This window comes from Centroberyx gerrardi, chromosome 14 (assembly GCF_048128805.1).
Source record: "Centroberyx gerrardi isolate f3 chromosome 14, fCenGer3.hap1.cur.20231027, whole genome shotgun sequence".
In the NCBI taxonomy this organism is placed as follows: domain Eukaryota; kingdom Metazoa; phylum Chordata; class Actinopteri; order Beryciformes; family Berycidae; genus Centroberyx; species Centroberyx gerrardi.
In genome coordinates this window covers 26871887-26893242 of record NC_136010.1, presented here as the reverse complement: position 1 = coordinate 26893242, position 21356 = coordinate 26871887, and the positions used below count along the sequence as shown (strand labels likewise).

At 40.0% G+C, this 21356-nt stretch overlaps 2 protein-coding genes across 3 annotated transcripts in view; one reads left to right on the top strand and one right to left on the bottom strand.

Moving 5' to 3' along the window:
• Positions 1–448, bottom strand: part of plch2a (phospholipase C, eta 2a) — a 174857-nt gene extending 174409 nt beyond the window's left edge. The window contains exon 1 of the mRNA XM_078288213.1: positions 136–448. The gene's annotated coding sequence lies outside the window, so the exon portion shown is untranslated. The remainder of the gene's footprint in view (positions 1–135) is intronic.
• Positions 449–1216: 768 nt separating this feature from the next.
• Positions 1217–7442, top strand: pex10 (peroxisomal biogenesis factor 10). 2 transcript variants are annotated; one of them, XM_071896396.2, is made up of 7 exons: positions 1217–1242; positions 1793–1923; positions 2670–2750; positions 3523–3935; positions 4371–4543; positions 6102–6237; positions 7053–7442. In XM_071896396.2, the coding sequence occupies exons 2-7, from the start codon at positions 1812–1814 to the stop codon at positions 7119–7121; spliced, it is 984 nt and encodes a 327-aa protein (XP_071752497.2). In that variant the 5' UTR covers positions 1217–1242; positions 1793–1811; the 3' UTR covers positions 7122–7442. The 2 variants fall into 2 exon arrangements, with proteins under 2 accessions (XP_071752497.2, XP_078144520.1); XM_078288394.1 differs by lacking the exon at positions 1217–1242 and having other exon boundaries at positions 1659–1923; positions 7057–7442.
• The last annotated feature ends 13914 nt before the right edge of the window (positions 7443–21356 follow it).

Genomic DNA, 21356 nt, shown 5'->3' with positions numbered 1-21356 from the left:
TTTCAAAAACCCTTATGGGTCAAAACCTAGATTGAAGCAGGCTCGGCCAACAAGTAGCGTGGTTAGTTCTTAGACCTCTGAAGCCTGCAGGTAGAAGAACACACTGTACATACAGGTAGTTAAGTTGTGACTTACCTTTCTATACTCTCCCCCCGTGGTCCTCAGTGGTTTAGTCCAAGCAGCGAGCGCTCCCCACACCATCAAACCTCCATCTCCAACAAGTCACAAGTAGCGTAAAATTTCAAGGGAGGAGGAGAAGGAAAGGAAAACCCCACCTCCTCCTCTCAAACTGCGGGCAAAGTTCAACTTCCTGGTCTGTCGGACGGTCGGCCCCTTTAAGGTTTCTGTCCAGACTGTCCAAGGGTTGGTATCTGTCGAGAAAGGACGCTGTAAAGGGTGGATATCAGTGGACTTGTAAAGAGATGTTCACTATAGCGGTTATAGTACACCTAGCTGGCTCAGGGAGCAGCACTGAGGAGACAAAGAAACTGGTTCTGCAACTTTTCAGGCAGATTACAGCAGAGTGCCGGGGCGATGAATGAATGCACTTAACCCACTTACAGTAGTAACTGATAATGTAATAGCTGCTGGATGTGAATAACTTGTCAAAATGTAATAAAATGTCCCTCTAAAATGAGTCAAAATGTAACAAAAGCTGATCATGAAATAATGTTTTCTACATGATTACACTGACCTGTAATTATTACATTATTAAGAGTTGCAACTTCTTAAAATAATTGTAAAATATCACTATGATGTCATTACATTATCTGGTAACTTATCACATTAACAGGTTTTAATACATTTTCAACCCATTCAGAGGAACATTTTATTACATTTTGACCAATTATTACACTATCAAAACAGCTATTACATTATCAGTTCTATGATGTTTCTGATTGCTTTGAAAAACAGATCTTGATCTCATTGAGACTAGGGGTAAATTAAAATGAAATCACATGAAAAACATGCCCAGGATGGTTCTGAATGCACGAGATATAAATTGCATAAATATGCATTCATCTTTAAGCTCATAAAAACCTATTATGGGATGACCTCCCATCTCCCTTCCAAATGTCTTCTTATCAGTAACAGGACATGAATTGGGAGACGCAAGAGCTGCACATTACAAGAAAATACAGCCCAGTAAGCTTTGACTTTATTGTCCCTTTCTAGTTGACGTCAAAGGAAAGAGAAGTTGTAATACCCCCGACCAGCAAGCGGCGCTGTAGCTGCCATCAGGTTGGTATCAGCATCAGTTTGTTTTTCAGAACGCTTTGCCTGGAGATGCGTCAAGCTAACCAGAGTTAACTAGAATCGTGTCGGAATGGAGGCGATGTTACCTTCAAAATAAAAGCCTAGAATGTGTCACTCCTGGAAGAATGATTATGTGGGTAATCGTAAAAAAACGTATCAAAACAGTGTTTTCATTTACTGCAGAGTCCTCCTTTATTAATTCTTTACCTTCACTTCTGTACCTTATAGTACTAAAAAAAAAAAAAAAAAAAAAAACTTGACACGTTGGTCAATATTGGTTATATTTTTAAGGCTATGACCGGAAGTCCTATTTTTTATTCTGGCTGACTTGACACTGGTGTTTTTTTTTTGGGACTGATAACTTCCTATGGAATTAATTTACATTATTTATACAGTTAGGTTAATATTGAAGCAAAATCTCTGAAGCTTCAATGAGCTATCCCTATAACATTTGGACAGCTGGACATTATTACTCCGTTTTCATTAAAACAAACCATGTTTATTCTGTGTGTACACTGTAACTTCAGATAATTAGCAGCTGATGTTAGCTTGCAATGCCTCTCGTCCTAGCAAACCAAGCCCAGTTGATTCGGTCCAGTCAAAAGGACGAACATTATCAAACCTTCCTGAGAAATAACGCCAACGAGGCTTTTCAGACACTTGCTGGTAAGTCTGCTCATATTAAACACACTGCCAAATTATCGGTCAATGTCTCCGCTATGCTATTCGCGGATACATACCAAACGCCATTCCAAAAGTTAGCAATTTTTATGTTCCCTCGTTTATAGACAAATAGACACCCTCCTAAAACATTGTAAATACTTTTTCCGGATAGAAACCAGACACCTTTCAGTTCGGCATACATCAAATACACCAAGCAGCACTTCTTTTCAATAAAATCTCAACTTTTAGAATTAATTCACACTGCTTGCTACCGCTGTCCACATGTATTTTGGTGGAAGATTGGGAGAGTAAACCGAATCTAAAAGTTTAAATTTTATTTAAATAAATGCTGCTTGGTGTATTAGATGTACGCCGAATTGAACATTTAATGTTATTGATTCGTAATAGGCCGTAAGTAATGTTCTACCGGCAACACTAAACTGGCAGATTTTGTAACGGAGCTTGGTGTCACGTTCCCTTCATTCACGTATCGGGGCTGATTTACCGTTAATGTTACTTTTCGGATGTTAATGTTAGCTTACTTAGCTAGCAGTGTGGTAGCTGGTCACATATTGTAGCTATTATTGATATGCATGGAAGCAAAAACTAGTTTTATTAAACCTGTTTATTTAACTGCATGAATGTCAACGACAGAATGGCACGTATCATGGCTCTAGTTTCCCCTAAGCTGCTTACCTCTACTTTTTCTTAAAATGACACTTTATTAACCCTTTTTTCCCTTCCTGTAGGATCCAAGAGATGGCTGGACTGGAGGAAAGAGATAGAACTGTTGTCAGACCTTGCATACTATGTTTTGACTACATTCTCAGGTAGTTGGCATACCTTTTTATTAATCTTTACATTGGAGAAAACTTGCATTGGACACGTTGTGGTCTTCACGAGCAGGCCTGCCTGTTTTCCTCTGTCACATTATGACATGATCAACAGGAAATTTGACTCACATTTTATTTATTATTATGTTATTAGAGTTGATTTTAAGATTTTACTGATCACCTTTAAAGTATGATTAGGTCTGGTTCTTAAAACTTATTTTTATAGACTTGCTTTTATATGATGCATTTTATGCTATTGTTTTTACATATTGTGTGACATTACATATTTTATCCCTTTACCCTGCTGCGGTTTGTTGTTTTACTTGGCTTTCATTTACTTTGAGTTTGATGTTTGCTTTCATTTGATTGTTTAAGGACTTTGTCAACTCTGTTTTAAAAAAAGAATTATAGTTAGCTTACGGTAGCCTGTAATTGATACAAATAATAAAGTCACATTTTCACATTAGAGAGGAGTAAGCTAGTTAATAAGAGCAGAGATACAACAAAAACATCTTGTGAAAAGGTAATGTATTACCATGCAAAATATTGTAGTAATAATAATGTCTTCAAAGCTTTGGCTCGCTCATGGCACTGTCCTCCATCTTTGAGCAGTTGAAAATTTGATTAGCCAGAAATCTCAGCACCTGACCAAGTAATTGTTGAGGAAATGCTATGGGACAGTGAAAATCTTACTTAATGCACGTTTAATTATTCTACAATTATTATCAGCCCCTGTCCATAGCATGATTTGTACCATTGTGCTCCCCAGGCTACCAAACCCTGGGCGAGGAGTATGTCAACATCGTCCAAGTGGACCCCACTAAACGTCGGATCCCCTCGCGGGTCAGACGAGGCCTCCTGGTCCTCTGCCACACCTTTGTGCCTTACCTCCTGGACAAGGTCCTGGTGTGCCTTGAGAACGAGCTGGAAGCCGGGGAGGAGAACCAGGGTGGAGGCGGTCGGCGGCGAGCGGCATCCGGGCCGTGGAGTCTGGGACTGTGGCTGAGGAGCGGCGTCCGGAAGGCGGTGGGCCTGCTGTCGGAGCACCAGAGGAGGGCGTGCCTACCAGCGGTGTTCGCCCTCCAGAAGGGCCTGACCCTCCTCCACCGAGTCCACGTGGCTCTGTTCTACATCCATGGGGCTTTCTATCATCTGTCCAAGAGGTCGACCGGTGTCAGCTATGTAGGTGTTTTATTCTATGTTGGAAAATTTGACCCATTTACCAGGTGTCATTAGCAGTCCTAATAGAAAGCAGATGGTTGCAGCTAGTTTAGAGTTTGTTTGCCTGTTGAAGTGAAACGCAAGACCAAATTTGAAAATGTCACAGCTTCCCTTTAATCAAAAGAGCTACGTTAGGGCCATCAACCTCCATTTGATAACATTTAGTCCCAGGGACCCATATGGGAAGATTTTAGTTGTTGATTTAGTACTGAATTGTGCAACTGTCTACACTGTACATGGGATGATCATATTGATGAGAATGAAACCTATGATTAGAATAGTCATTCTTCTACATTCTCTACTTCGGAAAAGTTCTAGTGAACCCCTGAACCACTGCCTCTAGGAATTATATCACTGTAGGTTATTGCAAGCTAATATATTGTTGTTTCTCCCTAGCTGCATGTGTTGGGCATGAGCAGTGATGACCGGGCCATCAGGACTAGCTACAGAATACTGGGATTTGTATCGCTCATCCAGCTGGTCATTACTGTGGTTCTGCAGCTCAACAACTTCAGACAGAGACAGAGAGCCAGGCAGGAGTGGAAGCTCTACAGGAATCTCACCCCCAGGTACAGTACCAGGGCCAGACCGAAAGAGACTGTAGGCATTTTGCGCATTCTGCAGGGGTATAGTCTTTCAGATTTGTCCCAGGGTTGCATTTGATTTGGACTCACTCACAACATGCAAATCCTAGAGCTGTACCATACAAGGCTATTTATGGGGTTTATTTGGTCTGGGTATCACCTAATATTCCTAAGATTTAATTTTTCAGGCTCGCAGAGAACAGCACTTGGTAGGTAGGTCAAATAGTCGGCATGGAGTGGTCTGTTTCTGAGACATTCAAAGATATCAAACTTTTGATTGTTTATTTTTTGCATATGTCTGTTTTGTATATACTCAAGGAGAAAGTCATCACATCATTAACCCATTTTTGACCAGTAGCTTCTTGCTGCAGGTTCCAAAATTACCATCAGCCAGGCGCTAAATGCTGGTAAAATTTGTCCCTCTGACCGTGAGCCAGTCAAATCAAAGCAAAACAATGTCTTGTATGGTTAACTAACCTAACATTAGTTGAAACTTAATATTATTCCCATGAGGTGTGACAAAGACAAAAAAAAGATCGATTTTATAAGTAGGGCTGGGTGCCGGAGGTTGGTGCGGTGCCGATAGTACCGACCGAATCACGACGGTACTACTGAGTACCGAAACATGTGGTACATGAGGTAAACAGTGCCAATTTTCAATACTTCACGCACAACACAAACACAACACTAAAATACCTTGGTGCAGGTGGCTGTCTGTTTTTAGTAATCTAGCTAAAACAGAGCTTGCACTGATTTGTACACATGGCTCATTTTTGTAGCTTCATTGTCAGTGTGTCCTGGCGAAAACGACTGCTTAGTTACTTTGACTTACTGGGATGATGTGTGTGGGTCCTGTCTCTCTCCCCGCAATGTATTGATGGCGATGTAAAAACAAAGTATGGAGAAAAGACAGTTTTCTGTATGGCTCTGTACTAGCCAAGGTCTTTCCCAGTGTAAACGTATCTTGCGCATGGAAGCAGAACTTCAAAATAAAAGCCCCCCCGTACGCTGCTAGTTTGCGCACTCGCAAACTAGAACCTACAATGAAGTCGATTTCCTCATGAAAAGTACCCGAAAGAAGTATTGATTTGGCACCGGTATCGAAATCAAGATACCGGAAAAAACAAAAATCAAACGATACCCTGCCCTATTTATAAGCGAGTGAGCAAGTTTTAGATTAAATGAAAACTCTGCTTTTGTCTCTTTGTTGAATGTGTCACACAGTACCTGGTTTTGTACACAAAATAGCTTTGACAAGCAGGATGACATATTTCTAAATATATAAATAAATGTCTGTAAAAAAAATTTTTTTGTCAGGTGATTTTGTTTTTTAGAAGTTTACCAGCCCCTTGTCATGTGAGCCAAAAAGTTCATTTTGGACACTGATGGTATGTGGTCAAGACTTCCACACCTACAGTTTATCCAGAAACGGCGAAGAGACCACTTGAAGAACTGTTGGACCGTTTAATGAAGGCATTGTAGTAAAGTGACCTACATGACTTTACTTTTAATGATCAGCTCCTTGCTTTGTGTCTATATCCAGTCCCCAGCATGTAGAGAGCTCCTGCCCCCGGGCTGCCCGCTGTATCCTTTGCCTCGAGGAGAGGAGGCACTCCACCTCCACCCCCTGTGGCCACCTCTTCTGCTGGGAGTGCATCACCGAATGGTGCAACACCAAGGTTAGGCTTAGCTGCCATTGTGAGTAGCACGAGTTACTCCATGATATAACTGTCATACCATATGACTGTGAGACTAATGACTTCAGTATCACTCATTCTGTACCAAACATTTTGATCTAAGCGACAATACCGATGTTGTTTAGACTAATATCTCATTTACTACTGTCTACAACTAGTTTTATATTCTCCCCAATCATTTTGCAATGCATGCCGCATCTAATTAAGTATTTGAACATTCACTGGTTTTTAAAATACAAACGTTTCTGTGTCAAATGAACTGCTGTCCCGGCTAACGAAGACGCCCTAAATACAAAGACATGGATGTGACAATAAAGTTTGTAAGGTTGACATGTCAGGGATTATTTCCTGGCAGAGACTTCCATTTCTTACTGTGGGTGTCAAGTAAGCAGAGTGTAATATAATGTGCACCTTTATATGAAAAAACTCAACACAGGCACGATGAAACAACGATAAAACAGAAACTTTAACAAAACCAAATTAAGGATTTGTGTTTACTGTGATGGATTATTCAGCTCAGGCTATCTTCAAGTCTGTGGAATTCGTTTTTATATTGCACAAGAATGCACAGCAAATGGCTTCTTCTTAAGGAAGGAAAACAAGCTCTGATATCTCCAGCTGACTCTGTGCAGACTCCACTAGGAATAATTATAAATTGTAAAATCCACTTGAAAGCTATAAGCTGATATCCCATGTTTTCTACCCATTTGTTAATTACTGTGGACGTTGGTTGCACTGTACTGAACTAGAGTAAATATAACATTGACATAAATGCTTTTGTGTTTTGTTTATTTCAGACAGAGTGCCCCCTGTGTCGTGAGAAGTTCCAGCCTCATAGACTTGTATACCTGAGGAATTACAACTAGGCTGACAACACCAAATACTACAGACATGGCATGCTGGCATGTCATGCATTCAAAAATGCAAATTGATCTTGGACTATAATGCATTTTTAATAACACCACTCAGGAACATTATGAAGACATCAACAACTTTTTCCAGCAGTCACATGGAAAATATACTGCCAATACTAGGGCTAAGATTATTATAGAAAATTATAGAGGGAAGCATTGAGCATTAAACTCATTTCATGTTCTCTTGATTCTTTCTAATTTAATTATTTTGTTTATTTGAGGAAAGTTCTTCATTGTTGTTGAAAGTTGGATTGTATCAGTCTAATTGTGTAAATAATGCTGTTAATTTACGCTTAAAACAAAGACATTGTAATAAAATGCAGAAAGTATCCAACAATTTCTCCTAGCATGTGTGTTATGTGGTTTGATTTATTTAAATACTGATGTTTTCCATTCTTGTGTGTGACATTCGTCAACTACTATGAGCATACAAGTGTCAAGCAGTCAGTTGACATTCAAGTAGTTGAAACAAGCATGTTTGGCATTTATCCAAGAAAAATGACAGTGATTTGCTTCTAGGCATGTCAGCAAATAGCTACAGTATGTGTCCATTTTGCTTAGACATTAATCTAACATTAAGCTAACATTACCGTAAGTAACATTAATGGTAGCTCTGTCGGTCTCTGGTATGGAGAGAACATCATGACAACTTTTAAATTGATTCGCCTGTTATTCCCACAATCTTCGACAAAAATACACCGCAGTGGGCAGTGGCAAGCAGTGTGGACCAATTCCCAAAGTTGAAAATTTAATAAAATGCTGCTTTGTGCAATACATGTAGCTAAATTGAAGAGTTGCACCTAGCGATTCAGAAAAGGTTCAGTCATATATTAATAATAATAATATATATTATTATATTACGTACCTTTGCTGACAAGCCAGGCAACATTAAACTGACAGACTTTTGAATGGAGTTTGATGTGACATTTCTCCATACAAGAGAGAACGGCAAACATTTGGGCTAGGTTTATTGTGTACTGTGCAGTCTTTTAAATCAGTCCTCATCCTCCAGGGCTACCAGGGCTCCGACCACCTATGTGCAAAACATGGTGTCTATAATGAGCATCAATGAAGCTGCAGACGGCCAAATTGATGTTCTTTGATTTTGCCTAATTTATGGTTATTATTTAATTATATTATTTAATTTATTATAATGGTTATTATCATTTTCCTCAGTATGCTACTAGCCTATATTAGTATCCTCAGTGATAAGCAGCTTCTTGATTAATTATGCACTGATAATGTTTTGCAAAGTGCAAACAACAGCAGAGCTACATTGCTGTCTGAGTCAGTGCTGTGAATTGTATCCTGCCATTAGTTTTCAGAAAGGCCTAAAGCTAAAGTGCCTGGAGCTCCTCTCCTGCCATAACGTGAACAGGGACAGCTTTGAATTGCAGTCTGTCCATTACAGCAACACCTCAATCTCAACACTAACAGATTCTAGTAGTTTCTGGTCACAAAAAGGCAGTTCCATTCGGGACCACAGAAAACAAGCCAAACCCAAGAAGCAAAGATGCTTGAACTACAATTTGACTGGTGGAAACAACAGGGTTCTTACACTGAGAGTATGTGCAGTGACTGACTCTGCTAAAGTTGTAACGGAAGATGAATATCAAATGAGGCATAGAAAGTGGAGCAAGGGGCATCACCAGAGAGCAAAGAGGGCATTCCTGTACCCAGAACCTACACCAAGCCCCTCCTAAAGTCTACCCTGCTGCACTGACATCCACTTTTCCTGGACGTCAGGATACCTCCAGGGCTTAAAGACCTCCGGCCAGGTGCCGGATTTCCGGCATATGGACGTTTTAGATTCACAAACTATTTTCGACAAAAAAAAAAAAAAACCTCACTCCACGTGGGTTTTTGTTTTGATGCTTTTTATCCAATCATTCAGCGACGGAAAGCAATATTTTACATTTACCAATGGAATGCGAGCAAGTTTTTTTTTTATCCAATGAACAGCAAGCTACTTTCTTCCGTGGTGTAGCACAGCTGAAATATGGAAACGAAGTTTATGAAAGCTAGTGAAGATACACGCGTCACTGAGACACGAGTAAAAAACAGACGGCGATAGGTATGGATTGAATAAACGGGTGGAGACGGGAAACCGTTTGACACTTGGTGCGACAAATTAAGGTGACCGGGTGTTTGTTCTGCACTGTGTGCTCAACCAGCAGAAAGAAAGTGCTCTTTCCACATGAGGTCAATCCCAGACACAACGCCGCTATGCGGCACTCCGATATCTGAGCACACCGGGAGCGACAGTTAGCTGCCGCTCCAGCAGCAATGACAGACCTGAACGTGATCTGGCTTTCACAATTAACAATCGTCATTCAGCATCAAAATGTGGCATTGCTTTGGCTGGTGGCCCCCCAGGCCGCCCAGGGGTCACCTGGTAAGAAAAAAATAATTGTTGTGGAAATCCATACGGGCACCGATTGGTAAACCGCGCACAGCTCCGTGCACACGGAATAGTAAACCGTGCCCTCGAATTAGTAATCAGTGCGCACAGAGTCCTAAACCATGCCCGCGGATTAGTAGACCGTGCACATGGATTTGTAATATGTATATTGATAACGTCAAACAGGGACACCACAGCGGCTCACAGAGTTGCATATAAAATTTAATTAACATGCTTTTTCTACAAGCATGACTTATAGGGAGTAAATGGGTTTCATATTGTCACCAAAACACACATCGGATCATAAATTAGACCTACTGATGTGATTAATAAATGGTTATGGTTCACTTATGGTCTAGGTGCCTAATGGCTATTACAGCTCACTATATGTATGCCAAGCTGTGTGTAATGGCTCTGGCTCACTGTATATAGGCCTAAAAGTCCCTCTTTGATGTTATCAACTTAGATATTACAAATGTGTGCGCATGGTTTACTGATCCGTGGGCACAGTTTAGGAGTAAATTGTAAGATTTCCGCATCATTTTTTTTGTACCAGGTGACCCCTGGGGGGCTCCACAGTTACCCTAGGTTTATAGATTAATAATGCTGTGTTGAATATTCATTCATTCAGCACAGAAATGTGTCAATTGTTGTCGTTGTTCTTGTTATTGGATTGGACTAGTTTTATAGAGAAATAGAGAAATAAATGGTGCAGTGTGCTACTACCTCCCCCCCCCCCCCCCCCCCCCCCCCGATCAGTCAACATTTCAGGCTCTGAATGTTTTTTTACTTTAAGCCCTGTACCCCTCCTTGCCCCGATCTCTCTGCCTTGCTCAGCAAACATGAATTGGAACCTGCCCAAGACTTTACGAACAATGTCTTCCCCCAAGACCTCCTGGATTCCTCCGGGCCATCTGCAAGTCTGCATGGGTCCATGCTGGACATTGAGATAGGCTTATCGTCTGTGGATCTCACGCAGCCTCGGGTACCAAATATCAGTGGAGACCTTGCCTTATCTACCTCCCTAAAACCCTCATTACATAAGAAGCCCTGACTGAAACAATTGAATAGAGTAAGTACAAATGATGTGACAGTGTGCAGGAAGTCTTGTTCTTTTAATTTACATGGTTATTTTCCTACGCACCTACGGCACTAAGGCATATTTTTGTTCCTTCTAACGCCAAAATGCATATTCTGTCGTTCACTGTCATTATACAGATAGAGAATGTTCTGCCAGCAAGGTTGGACGTTCTTTGACAAACCCACATGTGATGGACAAGAAGCTGCTTAAATAGTGCTGGAACAGAACATGCAAATTTCAGTTCCGAACTTGTAGGGCCATTCTCACGCTACGGAGCAGAATGGGAGGCTGAGAGAGAGACAGAGAAGAATGTGAATGTTTCACCTTCAAAACACCTGTGGAAAAAGTAATAAGTTGTCTTCACCTAAGATTCTTACTTCACGTGGCTTCACTAGAAACCAGAGAAGAGCAGAGATGAGATTCCCACAATATGGTGCAAAACTTTCTTTCAGTTTGGCAGATCATTTAACCACTAGGTCAAGCTCAGTGTATGGTGCATATAGGCTTTATTCTCAGGCAGAGCATGGAAAGGACACTTTGTTTAAAGTGCCTGAGGTCATGTGAAACCCAGATATGCCATTTTCTACCTCCGCTCTGGAAGAAAAACTTACAGGAACGAAGTATTTGGGCCATGTGAACCACGCAAGGGCAAAGCAGCACATCTAAAGAATAATACCAAGAATGAAACAGGACCAGGGCAACAAAGCTGTTTGTTTGTTACCCATCTGTCGACAATAGCAGCTATTCATATACATGTATGTGGAGATGAAACACCACTGGTGGAAGGCAGAAAGATGGGACAAGATTTCCTGTCTGCACTTCATCAGTTGAATCCCCCTGCACCTTCTATTGATTTAAGTATTCAAGTGTGTTTTTAAATCATTCAATCATATAATTGTAAATGCATTCTTCATTTAAAGGCCTAATGGATCCCCTACTATTGAATAGGAAGGGTGGGTTACCCTGCCAACCCACCTAAAAGAATTTTCACTGGAGAGCTTTGGTATCCCACGATGGTGTAAATGTTTTTTCAGAGGCTTTTCCACCCTGACAACAATACACTTCCGATGGAAAAACTGAATACTAAATACTAAAGGTTAAATTTAAAGATACTGAGTGTCAGAGATTGACGACCTCAGTCTAAAAACATTATTGGTATATATATATATATATATATAAACAAATATAGTATCAGCTTTTCAACAATCTGTATTGGTTGAACCCCAAAATCTACGTGTAGCCTACTGTATTTCTGTATCGACAAACATATCACCCCACACAGATATATATATGTTATGGTCATTTTATGCTATGGAAAAATAAAATGTTACATATTGCACCTATCATTTTTGACGGTGTCATTTTGTTGGTGTGTGTTCCTGTAGGTTTGTGGCCCTCCACAGATTCGGCCTCCAGCTGCATTGCTTCCAGACTTTGCTCTTCCAATTCAAGGCCAGACTGCAGTACAGACAGCACTTACTGAGCACTGGGCTGTCATCTTTGAGCTGTTCTGTCTCAGCAGGCCCAGACAGAAACCTTCCTCAGCAGGTAGGTAAAACTATAGTAGTGTTTCCATCCAATAGAGTGGGGGGCCACCACTACTGAACCAATGTAGGGGAAAGGTATGTAGTTTAAGTGAGTTATTTTGCATGGTTCCTACTAGGGCTTGACCGATATGTTTTTTTTGAAGGCCGATACTAGTACCAGTATTTTTGGATTGGCACTGCCAGTAGCTAACATTTTGTGCCGTTATTCAATATCTTAAATTTGATCATTTCCATTGCAAAATATTAAAAACAATTCCAAGCATTCAGTGTTTCCCCCAGGATTGTATTCTTTTCAGGGTAGAAAATGTATTTTAGTAGAGTGGCCAAGGGGTGCAAACGCACATGGGCCCAAAGCAAATGCATTAAGAGAAACTGTTTGCATCGTTCAGAAATGATGCAAATTCAGAAACGCATACAAAAATCCAAAGCAAATCCAGTCCATAAATTAAGGTTTGGGAAAAGCATGGAATGGAAAACCCTGGCACTGGATTAGAGTCTTTCCTGGTTTTACTGGTAATTATCTCTAGACCCTAGTAAAATGTTCTCCGGACAGATAGAAATTTCTCAGAAGAATTTTGACATAGCTGCTCAGTCCATCTTCAAAGTGTTGTTGTCTCAGCAATGCACTGCAAGTTTATTGTCTCCTTCACAATTTACTTGATGAAAGAGTCACACTGTCCCTCTGTAGGCGAGGCTGTACTAGAGTCGGGCTTGACTGTAGCAGCCATAAACCTTTCTGTTATCTCTCACAATATCTTATCTAGTGTACTTCTCATTACAGTATATGTTCTCTTATCTATCATGCTACATGACCCCTGGGCGTAGGTTGAAATCACCTTGGCTTGAAGCCCCAATCCAAAATTTCCCAAGAAATTTGACTTCTACATTGTTGGGGTTTTTTTGTTTCAAAGGTATTTAGCTGTCATGTACTGTTAGTTCCTGGGTCAAAGGCTCATTCATTCAATTTAGGAGTGAAAAAATGCCTTCAGACCACTAAATAAATACACAAAGCCAGCAATGCGGTGACAGTGTCTCAACAGTTGGCACTATACTGACATGGGGATTGTGTTTTTAGTTGATACTTGTCGATGTTCCTCACAGTTGATGTATTGTAGTGTCAAGAAAATTCACAAGACTGTAATCATAGGCTGTTAAACTTCCAGTAACCCAAGAGCATTACAATAGGATGTTGTTCTTCATTCTTATCCTTGATTCCATGTGTCTTTAGACTGTTATCCTCAGGCTAGATGTAAATAAATCTACTACATTTGGCACTAACTTGACACGGCTCTGAAACACTGCTAAGCGTCTTGTGTGGAATGGAAGGAATGGGAAGTGAGCAGACTTGTTCCAACATCTTTTGTGGATGTTGAGTTATCGACGATCATCTGAAATATTCTGTACATCTGTCTGTCTGGAGAGTCTTTGTTCCTCCTGACTATGGGATAAGCTACGCTGCAACAGTTAGTCCAGGGCTACATATTTGTTGTTAACCTTGCAGAGTCACTTAGGCCAGATTCAGACAAACATTCTAGAATGCAGAACTGGGCTAACGCTGCGTTCATGTGATATAGAAAAGATGGTAGATACAAGCTTCCTATGAGGAAATAGTGTCACCTCAGCTTTTAGATGGTAAATACTACTTGTGTTTTGGCAATGGACCCCGATTTCTTCCTGAATTCTGACATCAACAAGGGAATACCTGTAGCCAAGCGTTGGGAATGATATATTAATTTCAAATAAAATCAACAAAATGAACAATTTTCATCACATAAGTCATTTTGTGATGACAGCTCTGCCATGACATAAGATATAACTGCTTGCTGGATTTTTGTGCTAAAGCATGAACTCAGATGTCACTTACTAAGTTCATGTGTTGAAAAAAAAAAGCTGGTCAAGAGTAAACAAAGTCACTAAAGTCTACAGAGAACTTCATGCACTGCGTTTTGATTTCTCCATCAAGATGCCTTTTCATGTTAAACTGACTTTTCATGTTAAACAACTGTTTTTCAAATTATTCAAAATGGCGTAAAATCCAATATCGTTGACATGGGTGGTCAAAGAGATTTTTTAATATTATTTAAACTAAAATGCCTTTGGGTAGATGTTTCCTATCGTGCATTATATATACCAAAATGTATGATTATTGGACCGATGGATATTTTTATCAACGCAGGCCCATTTATAGTTGTGTCTAAGTCCCTGTAAGCTGTGTACCGAGTTTGGTGTTGATAAGTCATAAACTCAAAAAGCCGTTGGGGAAATTTTTTTTTTTCAAAAATCTCAAAATGGTGGGAAACTAATATGGCTGACATGGGCGGTCCCAATGGCAAAGTTGTAGACTATGTCCGGCTGCTTATGTATATCATGTTTTGTATCAATCACACTTGCTGTGTGGGATACATAGCCTCTGAACCTTTAATAATAACCCCTAATAATAATAATAATATATTACATATTCATGCATACTTGTGTGAAATCTGATCAAAATATCTCATTACAATCAATTCAGGTGAAGGGCTTCCTATATACGACCAGTGTTGTATTGATCACTTCTACAATAAATATCTAATCAAACTGCATCATATCCGGAGGTGGACGACACAGACTGGACCATTTTCCATTTTTAATAAAAGGATATCGGCCCCATATAGCAGTCTGATCCTACTCTTATGTCCCCTGGCCACAGAGTTTGAGTCAAAGAACTTACAAAGCTTTTGCAGAAAGATTATTTTCTGTGATAACGTGATAGTATCAGAGCTCCTGAATTTGACTAGATTTTAACATTTAGAACATGATTGGATTTAAGTCCAGTTTTAGCCCAAAGCTTAGAGAACTGGCTTATTTTTTGCCGAAGAATAGGATTCAGTCTTCAGATCTCTTCGTTTTTATATAGCAGGACTGTCCAGTGTTGGCGTACGTACACACACACACACACACACACCTATTCAGGCTGCGATGTGTGTGTGCTGAAGTCAAACAGATGCTCTCCAAAAAGGACAATAGCATGTAAATGAAGCATAATGACTTTCTAGAGTGGTCTCTTGGTCCGGACCAACTGACAGCACTCATAAGTGTTTACGTCCCAAACCTTCGTTCCCAACACACTCTGGCGTAGAACCTCGTCTCCTGTTGACAACCAGCCAATTCATTTAGACTGCTGTCATTGTGGCTAATCAGGTTTTCCCGCCCATTGCGAACAGAGCAGATGCTGTCGGGCTAACACCTGTCCCCAAGCTCAATCACGTCAATTAAACACAGGGATGATGGATGTCTGCTGGCCTTCCTCCCATTCTCTCACATCATTAATATGCAAGTATCTGTAAAATGTGTTCAAATACATCCTAAAAATAAATTTTGACTAATGTCTTTTGGGAGGTGGCAACAGAGGAAAGCGTTGGAAGATGCTACCCACAGATATTTGTGCAGAGAGGACGCCACTTAGTGGAGAGAAGGAGAATGCAGGGATCTACTGGGAGGAGTAAAGCTTGTTATACAGCATGTTAAGTGAGTTTGGTGATTTGCGTATGTGACTGTATGTATGCACTTTTGCATGCATGCGTAGATGCCAGAGGTGGGGACTCGAGTCACATGACTTGGACACGAGTCAGACTCAAGTCCCAGTTTTCATTGCTTGAGACTCAACTTCATGCATGAAGAGAAGACTTGAGACTTGACTTGACTTGGGTTCTGGTGACTTGGGACTTGACTTTGACTTGCACTTTTGATGACTTTGAGATTTGAACCCAGGACATTGACATGACAGTGACATGGTTTGTGCCTTAGACCACTCAGCCACCATTGTTTTGTTTTGTTTGTTTTTTGGCATGAAAGTGGTTTAAAGATTAAATGTCTATCAGCAGCTTCAGAAATACTGGTATCAGTACTGCCTTCAAAAACCCAGCTGGTATATTATATTATAACAGTGATGTATGTGCAAAAAAACGAACAAACAAAGAACTTTTGGTCATGTTTGGATTTGAGAAGTTATTGAACTATACCTAAGTCAGATGCACACTCTTCATCACCTTTACCACAAACTTTTAAGAACTGATTGTATATGGCTTCTCTTTTTCTTCCTCTTCCTCTCTTCTATCTTGTATCTTGTGGCCTGTGTCCTTCTCACCGGCGGTCAGGACCAGGTGGCTGCTGGTCTGCTGGGTCAGTTGGTGGAGGAGAGAACTCAGACAGGAGCTGCTGGAGGAGAACCAGCTGGAGGAACAGCAGGTTGACCCAGAGAATCATGAAGTACTGGAGAACGGCCACTAGAGGGAGCTCACAGCTCAGAAGAGCCAATAGACAAAAGCTAAAAGCAGGTGACCTGAGATGTCAACCATATGTGAGTGAACGTGTGTGGGAAAGAATACTACTACTGCTACTACTACTACTATTGTACTGCTACTACTACCTATTCTTCCTCCTCTTCTTATTATTCCTATATTGTACATATCTACAACTTTATTTATATTGATCAAAGTTAGTAGAGGCATTCAAAGTAAATGAGAAAGAACTTATTTAGTGATCGCTACTTTTTCCTGTGCAGTTCCATACTAGTTTCACACTCAGAAAAAATACAAAAACATAACATGAGTGACAATTCCAACCTTTCAAGAATATGTTAAGTAAAAATGCATGAGTGAAAGCCATGAGAAAACTAATAGCAGCATGTATGAGGGTGTGCAAAATAACAGCAGTCGAACATACTGAGACAAAGAAAAAAACGGAATGAAAATATCCTCTCTCGACTCAACCATTCATTTTTTGCTCACCCTAGAGGACATTTGCAGCATGCTACCATGCTGCACCCTGTTGCACATTGAAGAGGACATCCTAAGCATTTCAGTGATACCTCACCTATGGGGGTGGGACCTTGGGAACGTTCTCTTCCGGGCTTTACAAAATGGTACACATTTCAACACAGACATTTTAAATTTTGTCTTGTATCTGAACTTCTTAGGAACCCTTCCATTCAGTTTTGAGAGAAGTTCAACCATTTTTACACTAAACAAGAGACTATAATATTTACACCGTAGTGGAATTCAGGATTCACTGACCCTTTTTTTTGACTGTTACACCCAAATTTGTAGGAGACGGCTCACAGCCAGAGGCGGAGAGAATTTTAACGAGAGTTGCGGAGGGAGAGTCAGACGCAGACCTGTCAGATGAAGAGGATCCACAAGTCGTGTTTGAAGAAGATGAAGAGCTAGAGAGCTCAGAAGACGAAGCGTCACCTGAGGAGACGCAGCGAGCCCAAACTGTCCTGCAGCTAATGTGGGCAAAGAGGGATGTGATGCTTTGATTCTGCAGCCAGCATTAGATAACGTAACATGTGCCTATTCTTCCTAGTCTTGATGTCATGTTTACAATGCACATTATTTTCAAATAAAAATATTGTTTAAAAGAAATATTTGTATGTTTTTTTTCATTCATTATGTTTAGAATATGTAAAAAAATGAAACTGATATTATATTTAATCAACATTTTCAGCATGCACACATCTCACATTCTTTTTGCCCCCCTAAAGGTCAAATCCTAGAATCGCTCCTGCAAATGAGAGAGAATATGGGAATATGAAGAAAACAATTTTACAACATATATTTATGATGTATCAGGACAGAAGGTGTGCAGATGCATAACTATTCCTATATATACCTTACTATACCTCATAAAACATATTCAATATACAGATGTAGATAACATGTTCAGATGTGCAGATTTAGATATGTGAATTACTAGCTGTTCACATGATCAAAAAGTCCAGATGGAGGAACCACATGCACCAGACCCCAAAGCCTCATTTACAATATACTCATGCAAACTAACTGTTCATACTAACTGTTCACATTTGTCTTTAGGGGGGAAAAAGAAAGCTGTATATCAGGAAAGAAGTTTAGATTTGACTTCACATCCACCCCCTGACCATTTGCATTTGAAAAATATCTCTCTCTGACATGGAGCTGTCTTGGAAGCCAAATATGGCAACACCACTTTATTCTCTAGTGTAAATGCGACCTTTGTCTACTGGTGGCAGGTTTTTGCTACGTGGAGAAAGCATTCTATTGGCCCTGCTGAGACTAACAGATGACCTCTGATATCTGGACCCTGGCTTTCACCCAAGGATAGTGCCAGCATTATCAAGCTTCAAGCCCATTGTCCAGAGGCTGCCGATGACTTTCCCTCTACACCCGACGGCATTGCCTCGTCACAAAATTTTAATTGAAATTGACTCTCCTTAATAGTTCGGAATGTTTGCAAAACATAGCTAAATCTTCTCACATTTGAGTCAAATACTCACATGAAAAAGAAAGAAACACCTGCATGCTGGAATGATGCTCAGGGGCGTGTTTAGGGGGTGGCAAGGGCCACCCCTGTAAACTGACTTACCACCCCAGGTGCCACCCCAAAATCCTGAGTCATGATTGGCGTGATGGGCATGTTAGAGGTGGGACCATCAAGCCAGCACATTGTTTTTTTGTTGTTGTTGTTGTTGTTGTTTGTTCAAAATCATGCTCTGTGTTCCAAGAAACATGACTTTGAGCAACGGGAAGCAAAGAGAAAACTAAACCAGGGATCTTTTAATGTGACAAAAACTGTCTGACCAAACTGAATGGCAAACATAAATGCAGCAAGATAAAAAACTAAGAGGTAATGTTAGTAGCCTACATTTTTTATATGCATACAGTAGATAGCGATGCTTGAAAACATTATGGATAATTTTGGTTATTTTCCACCCGGGCCTTGTGTTCAAAATGTAATCACTTAATTCACTGTAGAGCCCCTCCAGATAGCCGGGAGCGCTGCGGTCCAATAGGTAGGTAATTCTTACAGGTTTCACATAGTGTTCAGAAAACAGGATATGTAAAGTTGTTATCTTCAAAACAAAAAGATATAGCCTGGGTCGCCTAAAGTAGAAAATATTGTTGATCACATTTTAGTATATATACAAAGTATGGATATATTCTATGAAGCTGTATTTATGCTTTGACTCCATTTGTAGACTAGTGGAGTTCAGTTCTTCAGTGCCGAGTGCATACTGTCGGGTGGTATGAAACCGACTGTTTGTCATCTGTATGGGTTTCCAGTGTTAGCATAGCAACACTCAGTCAACCAACCACCCAGTCAAAGGCAATTCACATCTGCCCATTATTCCTTCAAAGGGTCAAATTGAACTCATATTGTTTTATGTCCTTCAAACAGCATGTAGTGTTAAACTAGGGTTTGACCAATAAGGTTTTTTAAGGCCGATACTGATTTTGCTGGGTTAAAGTTGTCAATAACTGACATTTGTGCCGAGAGTGCACCTGACTTTATATTTTGAGAATCTCTTAATGCTAAACGTGACCAAAAGCTTTTTGTTTTTTGCCCATTCGTCACTGTTGATATACCAGATGACAAAAGCCTGCATTTAGATGTGATACTAAAACTGTCAATTGAACTCCAATTGAATCGATGATCATAAGAATAGGAATAAGATTAATAAAACAAATCCATGCATATAACTTGTGTGGAATGTGATCAAAATGTCTCACTAGAGTCAATTCAGGTTAAGGTCTTCCCATAGGCAACCAATGTAGAATTGATCAATTCTACAATAAATATCACACTGCATCATATCAGAGGTGGATGACACTGGCTAATATCAGCCCCATATATCGATCTAACCCTATGTAAAACAGCTAGTGTACCAGTGACAATGAACAGAGGCTTTCAGTTGTAGGTCAAAGTTCACCAGTGCCATAAAGTTAGCTGAACTCTCACCAGGAATCTATAGAGTGGAGCTTCAGAGCAGCAGCTGCACACCCTCTCTCTGTACTGTAGTCTTACCCACCATATCATACCATGCACCCAGCACTGCAACTTTCTGCCTGAATACAGCTTGAAATCACTTCTATGTTGTTGTCTCTTCCTCAAACGTTTAGATGCAGTGCCAGGATGGATAGATGGATGGACTGATACATACTGTAGATCCAGTGTCATTGGAAAAATGCTGTGCAAATAGCTGTGCAAGGGGAAAAGGCACATAAATGACCTTAAGGCCTTAAAAATTATTACAATTTCTTAAATACAGTTGTTAGAGGTCTTATTCTTTTTCACCAAGCAATGGCAGGTTTCTTTGTGTTGCATTTCCAGTCTTAAATGAATACAGAACAGGGTTAGTAGTACAATAGACTTAGACTTGACTTCATGTCCCTTAATTAATTTCCTGGATTTCCTTTTTCTTTTCTTTTTTTCTGATACTTCCCATTTGTAGTTTCACAACTAGAAATAGGCTGGTTTTTCCAGCATTGTTTCTTTATTGTGGTTGTTAAATTGGTCTTAAATTCAATTCCAGGTAGCTTTAAAAAGTCTTAAATTTGGCATTCAGAAACCTGTAGACATCCTGAACCCTTTGCGGTTTTGATCTTACTATTTAATGACTGAAGTAAGTGAAAATCCATTGAATCTTACAAGCATGCAAATATCATATATATATATTTTTTAACAACCCAGTCTTCATAAAGGGTTCTCACCGTGGCCCTGGTGTTAAATTCCACGCCTTTTCCATGACTTTCCATAAGTCAAGAATGCTTCCATGACCTAAAAATATTCTTCCTTCCTGGTTTGTTAATGTTGTTTTTCTAAAAGGGTGAACAGCCTGGCTTCCACGAGAGTTGGACTGAACACTATCATCTAATGCAATGAATGCCAGAAAAAGGTGGAAAACACATTCTGCTATATTCCTGTAAAGTGACCCACTTGTAAAATTCCCTGATATACCCTGACTTATCTGGAGAATTGATCAAATTCCCTTTCTTTCCCTGTTTGTAATAGCCTACACCTTTCTAAATTCCAAGATATTCCACAGATTCCATAACCAGTGGGAACCCTGTTCATATAACTTACATCACATTGATAGGACTTACTATGATGTACTGTATTGAAATTTACTACATTTATTTTTAAGATTTAACATCAGTTTAAAAAGGTGGGTAAACCAATCCTCAACTAAAAAGGTGTTTACCCTCCACTCTATCCCTGCCTGCACCACAAGCACTTAAAAAATCCCTATTCTGGTGTAAAAAACCTTTCCATTTCTGTCCTTTTAAGTCAAACTGTCCCATGGCCCAGACTCCAGCTGTAAACAACAACCATTTATGCACACAACTCACATATATACT